The sequence below is a fragment of the Anticarsia gemmatalis genome, chromosome 30, assembly GCF_050436995.1.
Source record: "Anticarsia gemmatalis isolate Benzon Research Colony breed Stoneville strain chromosome 30, ilAntGemm2 primary, whole genome shotgun sequence".
Taxonomy (NCBI): domain Eukaryota; kingdom Metazoa; phylum Arthropoda; class Insecta; order Lepidoptera; family Erebidae; genus Anticarsia; species Anticarsia gemmatalis.
This window is the reverse complement of record NC_134774.1, coordinates 5,168,005-5,181,246: the sequence shown is the minus strand read 5'-3', so window position 1 is coordinate 5,181,246 and position 13,242 is coordinate 5,168,005. Positions and strand designations below refer to the sequence as shown.

General features: G+C 35.2%; 1 protein-coding gene across 1 annotated transcript; it reads left to right on the top strand.

The window, feature by feature from the left end:
- Window positions 1–436: 436 nt before the first annotated feature.
- LOC142985543 (uncharacterized) lies at window positions 437–13,128 on the top strand. The gene is made up of 8 exons (XM_076133777.1): window positions 437–453; window positions 3,533–3,708; window positions 4,611–4,839; window positions 5,335–5,586; window positions 6,049–6,215; window positions 7,198–7,526; window positions 10,750–11,044; window positions 11,303–13,128. The coding sequence occupies exons 2-8, from the start codon at window positions 3,547–3,549 to the stop codon at window positions 12,830–12,832; spliced, it is 2,964 nt and encodes a 987-aa protein (XP_075989892.1). The 5' UTR covers window positions 437–453; window positions 3,533–3,546; the 3' UTR covers window positions 12,833–13,128.
- The last annotated feature ends 114 nt before the right edge of the window (window positions 13,129–13,242 follow it).

The window sequence follows — 13,242 nt, the reverse complement described above, 5'->3', positions numbered from 1 at the left end:
CACGCAAATACTACTGAATCGACTACGATGAAATTTGGTATATAGGTAGCTGAAGACCCAGAATAATACATAGGCTACTTTATATCCCGGAGTTCCCGAGGTATCGGGATTTACACGGGAAGGGTTTCCACGCGGACGAAGTCGCGGGCGGTCTCTAGTACATATACGAGTATGTATATTATCTTTATACAGTACATTTCGTATGTAAATAACTGAATCAGTGAGTGATAGCCGCGTGGCATGAACATTCGTCTCCTACGCAACTGATCGATATAATATATTATTATCAAAACAAAAACATTTGTGTGAAAAAGTTACTTTAGATTCTGTGTCCGTTGTTTGTAGCCAACGGTTTCTAGTTTAACGGTCGTTTATCTATTCAATAGCGTTTTTTATGACTTTAAACGCTATTGAATAGATAAACTACCGTTAAATGTACCTCAGAAACCGGGGGTAAGTCTTACTTATAAACATGGTGTAAGTTCTGTTTAGTAATACAGTGTTTTGTCTTTACAAAATTGTCTAATTTTAAATTGTTCTTACAACATGTATGTAAGTGAATGAAGCAAGGAAAGTTTGTAAGGATCGTACCAAGTGACGTTCTATGGTCTCTGCCTACCCTTATGGGAATAAAACGTGATTTTATGTATGTATGATCTATAATAGTCTTTACCAGTAGTCAGAAGCTTGAAAGTCTGACAACCAGTCTTAGTATCGTGTTATAAGTCAGGTAACTGTGTTGTGGAGGTCGAATAGACAGTCGCTGCATGTACAATACTGGTATTCTGCTGCATCCGGTGAGACTGAAAGCCTACAACATAGTTGGAAGAAAGACTAGACTGATGATGATACAGTTTCAAAATTGTAAGTGACAAAACACTGTATTACTAATGAGAGCTTACAACATCTTAATTAGTAAGTCAGTTTCTGTAAAAATTAAAGTGAATATTATTGTGGATTTAATCTATAAAAAATGGGTTGTAATTATACGAGTATCTGTTCTGAGCCTGGGTGTAAATAAGTATGTATTTACAAGTATATAAGTATGTTTATCAGTTATCTGGTTACAGTACAAGCTCTGCTTAGTTTGTAATCAAATGACCGTGTGTGAGTTGTACAATGATATTTATTTTATTTATTTTTATTGTTATGGTCGTGGAAGTAACGCCACTTGCAACAATTCCTGAATTGTTGCAAGTGGCGTTATTTGGTGACTGCCTATTCCTTTAGAAAAATTCTTGATTTTATATATGTATGCTAATTAAAAATAAAAAGATATTTTCGTCATCATTACACAATCTTTTTCCGATATTGCCACTACTGTCCCATTGCTGGCAAAGGGACTTCTCCCAAACAAGGGAGGGGTTAGGTCTTGAGTCCACCGCGCTGGCCAAGTGCGGGGTGGGGACTTTACATACCCTCAAAATAAGTTCTAAATATTTTTTTTTTATTCGTGCAAGGTTTCATCATAATGATATTTCAGTCAAATTTCACCAAATAACTTATTGGATTATACATTTACCCTCCTATTCATAAACACACTATAAACCTATTTTAGTTAAAACTACTATAATATGTTTTCTCTTTTTCATTTCGCTAAGGAGTGAAAGAAACAAAACTCTTTATAAGCCTTTCATAACTTCATATATTTTTATGAATAAGAGGGTAAATCCTTGCCCATGAATCACCATAATTTATTGGTGAAAACCGCATGAAAATACGTTCTGTAATTTTCGAGGTTATCGCAATGAAAAACGTGGCTGGGAATTCTGTTTTGTAACATAAAAAATAGCAGTGATAGCCGAATGGTATAAGTTAGTACCTACGCAAGTGGTCGATGGTTCGAACCCGAGGCAACACACCAATGACTTTTCCAAGTTATGTGTGTATTAGAAATAATTATCACTTGTTCCAACGGTGAAGGAAAACATCGTGATGCAACCTTGCATGCCTGAGAGTTGTTTATTAATTGCAGTCTTCAACCCGCACTTGGTCAGCGTGGTGGACTCAAGGCCTAACCCCTCCCTCATTACGGGAGAAGACCCTTGCCCAGCAGTGGGACAGTAATGGGTTAAATTTATTATTATATTATAATCTAAATACATCTTGTCGAGGCTCTGTAGTAAATAGTAAGATACTTTGTTGACCTCTAACCATACGATAAATCTTATATACATACATACATACATACATACGTTACAATATATCTGAGTATAAATATAAATAAAATTCAAATGACTGTCTGTGTTATTTAAATAAGTGTTTTGTCCAATGCATATAGTTAAATACCATATTAAAACAAAATAAAATGTTTGTCTGTCTGTCTGACTTCATCTTTGCAACGGCTGAACCGATTTTAATTCGACAACTGTAATTTAAAGCACGTAGACGTTAAGCTCAAACACTACATACATCTATGTAATGTTAACACACTGATCGTTTGCCGACCGGTGAGCGCTACTAGCTAGTGTCAAAGTAGTTGGTACGTTTGACATGAGTTAACTGTTGTTATGTTAAACAACAACCGTGACTTGAAGCACGGAGACGCTCAGCTCAAACACTGCATACATCTATGTAATGTTACTTAACACACTGATCGTTTACCGACCGGTGAGCGCTACTAGCTAGTGTCAAAGTAGTTGTACGTAAATGAAATCGTACGTATAATATGGTCACCCATCCAGAGACAAACCTCGGCAAAGGTAGCTTAACCAGAGAGATCGATCCGTGCGGCTGTTGTTAACTAAGCCTCGAGCTCTTCAATCATATCTTGTTGCATTCAGTTATGATCGAAGATAAATATAAATATTTATGAGTTAGTATTTCAGCCTCGCCTGAAAATATCTCCAGGAATTCAATGTCTACATCAGATATAATACATCTATACTAATATTATAAAGCTGAAAAGTTTATTTGTTTGAACGCGCTAATCTCAGGAACTACTGGTCCGATTTGAAAAATTCTTTCAGTGTTAGATAGCCCATTTATCATTTTCCCCGTTATTGTAACATTTCTTACTGGTACTCTGCTCCTATTGGTCGTAGCGTGATGATATATAGCCTATAGCCTTCCTCGATAAATGGGCTATCTAACACTGAAATATTTTTTCAAATCGGAGCAGTAGTTCCTGCAACTAGCGCGTTCAAACAAACAAAGTCTTCAGCTTTATAATATTAGTATAGATTTATCAACAAGCTCTGCTTAGTTTGTAATCAAATGACCGTGTGTGAGTTGTCCAATAATATTTATTTATTTACTAGCTGACCCGCGCAACTTCGCTTGCGTCCAATAAGAGAGAATGGGTGAAATTTTTCCCCGTTTTTGTAACATTAATTACTGATACTCTGCTCCTTTTGTCGTAGCGTGATGATATATAGCCTATGTCCTTTCTCGGGTATCAAAATATCTCCATACAAAATTTCATGCAAATTGGTTCAGTAGTTTAGGCGTGATTGAGCAACAGACAGACAGATAGACAGGGTTACTTTCGCATTTATAATATTAGTATAGATGTAAATTTCTTCTGTTTCAGCTCTACATGGAAAGATGTTACTATTACTCTTCGCAAGTCTTCTCTCCATGGTCGTGACGCAGAAGATTCCATGCACAGAGTATTATGAGGATGAAAATGTCCTAGAATGTCAATTTAACAACACAAATGTGACGTTTAAATATAAGAAGAATGAATATGCTAATATATATTGCCAGGTAATACAGCAACAACCGTAGCGCCGCGTGTGATGGGTTCGAATCCCACCCGGGACAAATCTTTGTGTGATGAGCACGAGTATTTGTTCTGAGCTTGTTAATGTATCTATATAAGTATGTATTTACAAGTATATAAGTATGTTTATCAGTTATCTGGTTACAGTACAAGCTCTGCTTAGTTTGTAATCAAATGACCGTGTGTGAGTTGTACAATGATATTTATTTAGGTTAGTCCCACTGCTGGGCAAACGTCTCTTTAAACGTTTCACAAGCGAGACATGAGACATATTTTTAATAGCTTTAACCCGCGACTTCGTCCGCCACCTTAATTTTCCTATTATGCGTCATTTTCCCGGATTAAAAAGTAGCCTATGTCCTTTCTCGGGTATCAAAATATCTCCATACCAAATTTCATGCAATTTGGTTCAGTAGTTTAGGCGTGATTGAGTAGCAGACAGACAGACAGACAGACAGACAGACAGACAGACAGAGTTACTTTCGCATTTATAATATTAGTATAGATTTTTTAAGACAACTCCCTCACTAAGAATTGCTCTAGTGTCGCGGGGACTTTTACAAACATACAAACAACGGACACAATTTAAAGTACATCCAGACCCGAAACAATTATTTGTGGATCGCGCAAATACTTAATTGCTTGCCACTATGCGGTCACTCATCTATGGAATGACCGCGCCAAGGTTTGCTTAACCAACAGATCTTTAACCGACTGTTTTTACAATTGATAAAGATTCATTTTAGTTTTGCAAACTTTTATCAATTGTGTTGGTCCCATATGAAAAAATAATCGAAACTAGTTCAAATTCCCACGTTCAATGTTACCCAAATGATTCAAAGTTACCCAAGTTGACTGTATACTTAAATAATATTATTTTTTACAGACGATAGACTTCGCAATCCCAGCTAACTTCACGCTAAACATAGCCAACGACATGAACCTGGACAGTTTAGGAATAACTTCATGTCATACTAATATACTAAGAAGCGTCAATCGTTTGACATCTGCCACTAGTTTCACGACTATTGTGTTAAAGGGAGTGATAGGACCACTGCTGGGAGAAGATGTGAAAAACCTTGGTGATGTGGAAAACTTGTTTTTTAGGGATATGGGTGAGTTTTTTTAACATATTATGATGGAATGATATCTATACTAATATTATAATCTATACTAATATTATAAAGCTAAAGAGTTTGTTTGTTTGAACGCGCTAATCTCAGGAACTACTGGTCCGATTTGAAAAATTCTTTCAGTGTTAGATATCCCATTTATCGAGGAAGGCTATAGGCTATATATCATCACGCTACGACTAATAGGAGCAGAGCACCAGTAAAAAATGTTACAAATCTGGGAATATTTTCATTCTCTTTATGTGACGCAAGCGAAGTTGCGCGGGTCAGCTAGTAATATTATAAATGCAAAACTTTGTTATGCATTTACGGCTAAACTTATAAACCGATTTATAAGAAACTAGCTGACCAATAGGAGCAGAGTACCATTTAAAAATGTTACAAAAACGGGGAAAATTTTGACCCATTCTCTCTTATGTGACGCAAGCGAAGTTGCACGAGTCAGCTAGTTTAAAATAAAATTTTATTTTATTTCAGGTACCCTAACAGGTACTCACGTACCTACTGAAGCGATAAACGCACTACCATCTTTAAAATCTCTCAGAATGACAGATGGATTTTTTCAACTTGCTCCCAACGCGTTTAACGGCGCCATCTCTTTAGAATATTTGGAACTAAGTGGGCATATACAGAACATACCTGCAATGGCGTTCGCTGGGTTGACAAATTTAACTAATTTAAACATATGGGGCAATGATTTCGAATATATTGTACCTGGAGCTTTTATTGGTAAGTTATTAGTAATAAATACTGTTGTTGTTCATTAATTATTAATTTGTTTTAAAAATATAGATATTGCAATTTAATTCTACTATTGCATACTAGATGTCGCTGATCGTCTTTTTCTAGATTTTATAGATCCCGATTTTAAGTATTGCAAACCCAGAAACTAATAAATAATGTGGAAACCATGTCGTTTTTGGTATTTTTTTACATTTGCGTACATAGGCTCGTAGTAAACGATCTATGGGTAAGCAAACCTTAGCGTTTTCATTCTGATGGTTGACCGCTAGATGGTACATGAGCTTAACATTTCCGTGCTTCAGAGGGCACGTAAAAAGTCGGTCTCGGTTGTTGTCAATTAAGATAACAGTCGTTAAGCCACGTCAAAGGCTGCGGCTTGAACAACTTTGACACTAGGTTGACCACTAACCATACGATAAAAAATAAAATTCCAACTTATTGTTTCAGGTTTGGAAAATCTCACAAGCCTAACTTTGAGTACTAATTTAAATCTAGCGAGTCTAGAAGCTGGTGTGTTTGATGGTGTGCCGAAATTGAGAAATATTAAAATCATGAACAATGGTTTGACGATTTTGCCCAATGGAGTGTTTGGCGGACTGAAAGATCTTGAAAGTGTAAGCAAACTTACTTAATTATGTAACTAATCTATACTAATATTATAAAGCTGAAGAGTTTGTTTGTTTGATTGTTTGTTTGCTTGTTTGTTTGTTTGAACGCGCTAATCTCAGGAACTACTGGTCCGATTTGAAAAATTCTTTCAGTATTAGATTGCCCATTTATCGAGGAAGGTTATAGGCTATATATCATCACGCTACAACCAATAGGAGCAGAGAAGCAATAAAAAATGTTACAAAAACGGGGAAAATTTTGATCCATTCTCTCTTATGTGACGCAAGCGAAGTTGCGCGAGTCAGCTAGTAATAAATAAACGTATGTTTATATTATTATGTATGTCTTTTGTATATCTCGGGACTATAGAGTCCCGGACATTTAGAAGGCATGCGTGGGGCCGAAGCCAACACGTAGAGGCCCATTTTAGACAACTTTAATCTTTCAAAAATTACTATTATTTTATGTTTTTCTTATTATCATTTGACTGCTTCTGTGGCGCAGTCTATAATGTATCCGACTGCTGATCATGAGGTCCCGGGTTCAATTCCGGGTCGGACAAAGTGCTATAAGTCTTTTCTATTTTTTATCAGATTGATGTAATCTAGAGTTTGGTAACGTGCCCGGTATATGACATACTCGCCCCCTATTACATAGGAACTAACATGATTAATTTCAAAACGTGAATGTATTTCACACAACTACACATCTATACTAATATTATAAAGCTGAAGAGTTTGTTTGTTTGTTTAAACGCGCTAATCTCAGGAACTACTGGTCCGATTTGAAAAATTCTTTCAGTGTTAGATAGTCTATTTATCGAGGAAGGCTTTATATAATTACGCTAGTATAACGCGACCAATAGGAGCAGAGTAGCAATAAAAAATGTTGCAAAACCGGGGAAAATTTTGACCCATTCTCTCTTATGTGACGCAAGCGAAGTTGCGCGGGTCAGCTAGTCTACTTATGTATTTTATTCATTTTCAGATAACCATATTAATGAACCAAGATTTCTTATCGTTTGGTACTCACGCATTATCAAACGTAACAAGCCTTCAACACGTAAAGATTCTATCAGCAGGCCTCCAGTCTCTTCCAGAAGAGTTATTCAAAGATTCTTCTAACATACAAACAATAAGTATTAATGGAGAATCAATAACAGAACTCCCGAAAAAGATATTTCGAAGTCAAGTGAATTTAAAACGCTTGGATTTAAGTAATAATCAAATTGAGGGAATAGATAGTGATTTATTTTCCAGTTTGAAGGAAATTGAATATATTAATTTGGCTGGTAACTATATAACTCATCTGCCTCGGTAAGTTGCATTATATATTTTTCTAAATCTATACTAATATTATAAAGCTGAAGAGTTTGTTTGTTTGTTTGTTTGAACGCGCTAATCTCAGGAACTACTGGTCCGATTTGAAAAATTCTTTCTGTGTTAGATAGCCCATTTATCGAGGAAGGCTATAGGCTATATATAATCACGCTACGACCAATAGGAGCAGAGTACCAGTGAAAAATGTTACAAAAACGGGGAAAATTATGATTCTCTTATGTGACGCAAGCGAAGTTGCGTGGGTCAGCTAGTGCATGATATGTGTGGGTGAAATCTTACTTAGGACAAATATTTGTGTGATGAGCACGAGTTGGCATGTAAATGTATGTATTTACAAGTATATAAGTATGTTTATCAGTTATCTGGTTATAGTACAAGCTCTGCTTAGTTTGTAATCAAATGACCGTGTGTGAGTTGTACAAAACAATATATAAAAAAACAGGTAGCGCCATCTCTTAGGTGATAGCAGAACCAGGCTAAGCTAGATTTTTTTATTGTGAATATAGTATGGACCAAGATCCCAGAGCTGCCAGACCTACGTCATTTTAGCAAAGCTGAAATTTTGAGGATTGTTAGTATAAAGGGTCTGTTAAGAGGTATGCACATCCACTACCTTGAAAGCGGGGCCGTTTCTGAGGTAGCGCGGAGTGAAGGTGCGTAAAAAACGACCCAACCTACGTTATAGTAGCAAAGTTGGTTTTCAGATATGTTATTAATGATATTATGTAGAATTAAAATTGACTATTGCCAGACCGTTTCCCGGGGCCATTACTTCTGCCAGACGCCTTAAATGTTATAAAAAAATGAGGTCAACTACGTCATAGTAGCAAGCCTAAATTTTATATATGTTATTAAAGGTACAATTTTAAGACCCCCTGTATGCGGACAGACCATTCCGCAGGGCCCTTCGTCCCCTAGACGCCATTAAACTTTCCCTATGAGTGCGAGAGTAAGAGCATTATTCATACGCATAAATGAAAAACAACTGAATTAAAAAAATAAAAATTGAAAAATTATTGAATACTAGCTGACCCGCGCATCTTTGCTTGCGTCACTTAAGAGAGATAGGTCAAAATGTTACATAAACGGGTTATGTAACATTTTTCACTGGTACTCTGCTCCTATTGGTCGTAGCGTGATGATATATAGCTTATAGCTTTTCTCAATAAATAGGCTATCCAACAGTAAAATATTTTTTTATTCGCACCAGTAGTTCCTGAGATAAGCGCGTTCACACAAACAAACAAACTTCTCAGCATTATAAAATTAGTATAGATTAAAAGTACTTGGAATGTTTAGGAAGATAAGTACATTATTTTGGGAATTATTTTAAAAATAGATATGGTTTACACTATTCACAAAAATTATGAAAAAAAAATGTAGTCATTCATCATCATCATCATTATCTGAGCTCTTACTTCCCTCATCAAATTGAATATTTAAATCATCTCCACCATCGTCTTCATTGTTACTTAAATTTTATTCTCTGTAAAAAAAAATGTAGGTAATGATGTTGAAAACAGTTACAAGTAGGTATATTGAAATAATTTATAGTTAAAATAAAATACCTAATTCGTTTTCAAGTGATTCGCTTACGAAACTTGGCAATTGGTCACCATCAAACCACTTAAAATGATAATGGTTATCCTTTAGAACCCACCCTTTATTTGCTGGGCTTAAAATGCTAGGACGCTTTATATGAGCATTACTCCAGACACCCGCAATATAATTTACCATTACCTACATTTTTTTTACAGAGAATAAAATTCAAGTAACAATGAAGACGATGGTGGAGATGATTTAAATATTCAATTTGATGAGGGAAGTAAGAGCTCAGATAATGATGATGATGATGAATGACTACATTTTTTTTTCATAATTTTTGTGAATAGTGTAAACCATATCTATTTTTAAAATAATTCCCAAAATAATGTACTTATCTTCCTAAACATTCCAAGTACTTTTAATCTATACTAATTTTATAATGCTGAGAAGTTTGTTTGTTTGTGTGAACGCGCTTATCTCAGGAACTACTGGTGCGAATAAAAAAATATTTTACTGTTGGATAGCCTATTTATTGAGAAAAGCTATAAGCTATATATCATCACGCTACGACCAATAGGAGCAGAGTACCAGTGAAAAATGTTACATAACCCGTTTATGTAACATTTTGACCTATCTCTCTTAAGTGACGCAAGCAAAGATGCGCGGGTCAGCTAGTATTCAATAATTTTTCAATTTTTATTTTTTTAATTCAGTTGTTTTTCATTTATGCGTATGAATAATGCTCTTACTCTCGCACTCATAGGGAAAGTTTAATGGCGTCTAGGGGACGAAGGGCCCTGCGGAATGGTCTGTCCGCATACAGGGGGTCTTAAAATTGTACCTTTAATAACATATATAAAATTTAGGCTTGCTACTATGACGTAGTTGACCTCATTTTTTTATAACATTTAAGGCGTCTGGCAGAAGTAATGGCCCCGGGAAACGGTCTGGCAATAGTCAATTTTAATTCTACATAATATCATTAATAACATATCTGAAAACCAACTTTGCTACTATAACGTAGGTTGGGTCGTTTTTTACGCACCTTCACTCCGCGCTACCTCAGAAACGGCCCCGCTTTCAAGGTAGTGGATGTGCATACCTCTTAACAGACCCTTTATACTAACAATCCTCAAAATTTCAGCTTTGCTAAAATGACGTAGGTCTGGCAGCTCTGGGATCTTACTCTAGTATGTTGATCTCTGTAAAATACTTCAGTACACCGTGATTCATGGCCGAAGTCACTGAATATTATAACATATAAATGCTATCATTCATATTCCTATAACTTTTTTATTTTCCAGTAGTGACATTAAATATTGTAAAAAAAATGTGAGGGTCTTTATTCACGTGCCTTTTTGACTGATACAAGATTTATTTGCGATGTTTTCCTTCACCGTTATAACAAGTGACTATTACTTATAATAATAATACACGCATCAGTTGAAACAGTCTGTCTTGGTTTCGACCCCCGTCTACAGGAAGGTCCAATAGACAGTCACTGCATGTAAAATACTGGTATTCAGCTGCTTCCGGTGTGACTGGAAGCCGACTCCAACATAGTTGGAAGAAAGACTAGACTGACGATGTTTAAGATTGAATTATATTTCTGTTTAATACTGTTAAAATACTGAATCGCCTTTTTCTTCCACAGAGATCTATTTTCGGGGCAAGGCAACTTAAAAGAAGTGATATTTGACAACAATAAAATAGTTTCGATAGATTTCAACGCGTTTCAAGGAGTGCCCATCGAGCAACTGTCATTAGTGTCAAACGAACTGACATTTGACTATGACGATGAAACTATGTCACCGTTTGAAAATCTACCACAATTGATAAATTTAAATCTGAAAGATAATAAAATTTGCAACTTTTTCGACGATTGGAGATTTATATTACGGAAGTTAGAAACTCTGGACTTATCTAACAATAATTTGACGCAAGCACCGGTAAGGAAACTAACAAGTAATAAATTATAAGGTTTGGTGGTTAACGTGGTCACCTCGCCGCAATAACCGTAGCCTCGCGTGTAGTTACAATCCCACCCGGGACTAATATTTGTGTGATTAGCACGAGTATCTGTTCTGAGCCTGGTTGTTAATGTATCTATATAAGTGTGTATTTACTAGTATATAAGTATGTTTATCAGTTATTTGCTAAATAAAATAAATACTAAAGCATTGACTTATTTATGATTTTTTTCACAGGCCCCGATGAGCTTTCTACACAACGCGACAATAGATCTCCGTTCTAATCATATTTCAAAAGTATGGTTACCTACTTACACGCCGCCACCCGCCAACAGATGGCGCTACAAGCCGCAATTCCTTCTTGACGACAACCCGTTAACTTGTGATTGCGAAATATACGGACTTTGGCAAAGATTAAACGGGAAAATTGTCGATGATGAACCGGAATACGTTATAAATGAGACTAAATGTTCTTTTCCTGAACATTTACAAGAGTTTTATGTGAAAAACATTCCGTCTAAACTCTTAGTTTGCGATATACCTTGCAATGTGTCTTCTGAATGTGATTCTTGTGTAGCTATATCATCGTCAAACGAAATAGCTCTCGAATGCAATCAAATGCCTAAAGTACTACCAAATCCAGATTCAGAAAATTATACTTTCTATTTTACTAAACAACCCACTTTGACTGTTAAATTAAATGAACAACCGGACACATTACAAGGTTACAACGTGCACACTCTCAATCTGTCAAATTGTCAATTAGAATCCATAGACTTTAGTCCGACTGAATCTTTGAAAGTGCTTGATTTATCTAATAATTTCATAACTAATGTACCAATTGAGTTTTTGGAGGGAGATATATCCTTATATTTAGGTAATAATCCTATAACTTGTGACTGTTGGCATGTAAACGACATAATAATGCTAAAAAGATATCAAAATTTAATGGATTACGATAAAATTGTTTGTTCAAATGATGTTTATTTAAACGAGTTGGATGTGACAGTTCTTTGCAATTCATTGTACGCAGCCATTACGGGCGCTTTGGTATTTATGTCTATGCTTCTAATTATGACTGTTTTATTCTTATTATTATATAAATATTGGTATGAAGTAAAAGTAATCCTTCACGATAGATTCGGTGATAAAATTGTAACTCGTTCGGATATGAAAAAGAAATACCATTTATTCATATCTTTTGCTCATCAGAACTACATTTATATAAAGTTACTTGTAGATAGACTTGAAACGGAATTTAAACAAAAGATTTGCTTGCACTTCCGGGATTGGGAACCCGGTGAATCGATCCCACAACAGATTATAAATACAGTGAATAATTCGTGTAAGACTGTTATATTTTTAACAAACGAATTCTTGGACTCTGATTGGGCTAACTTGGAATTTCGGACAGCATACGAATTGACATTAAAAGACCACAGGAATCGTGTTATAATCATATTATTAGATGAAGACTTAGTCCACGACCCGAGGCTATCTAAGGAATTGAGAGCATATCTAACTACTCACACATATTTAGTGTGGGATGAACCGAATTTTTGGCGAAAATTATCAAAAGTTTTGCCTAGAACTGAATATTCTATAACCTTTTTGATTGCGCTGAGGAAATTGGGTTGTTGTTTCTTTCCATTCATGGCATCAGTCACGAACGATGTTGAGGAAGTGAGAGTTCAATCTAGTTTAAATGTACATTTAAATGAAAATAATGAACTAGTAAATGAACCTCGCAATTGTGCAGATGTTTAAATATTAAAAAAAACGCCATTTGTGTCTGATTCTGACTATTATCTAAATGATATGAAACTGGCCCTTAGATCTGCAATTTTTTTTTTATTTCTCTGAAGGAGTACTATGAATTTAATGCTGTAAATGATATTTAATAATAGTAGATATGTAAAGATGTTAGTTTTAATGTTAATTAGTCATTTCTGAAGCCATAATATGCTGCTACCTCTTAGTGCTTATATTATTTTGTAAGTTTTTGATATGTGCAATATGTCGACAGCTGCATTTAATTAAATAAATAAATAAGTTGGTTTATTTTTGGTATTGTTTTATTTGTGAATTATAGAGCACCTTTTTCAAGTGTGCCTGGAAAACGCAACAAGTTACTCAGTAGATTTACTATTTATTTTTACAATAAATAAGAAACACAA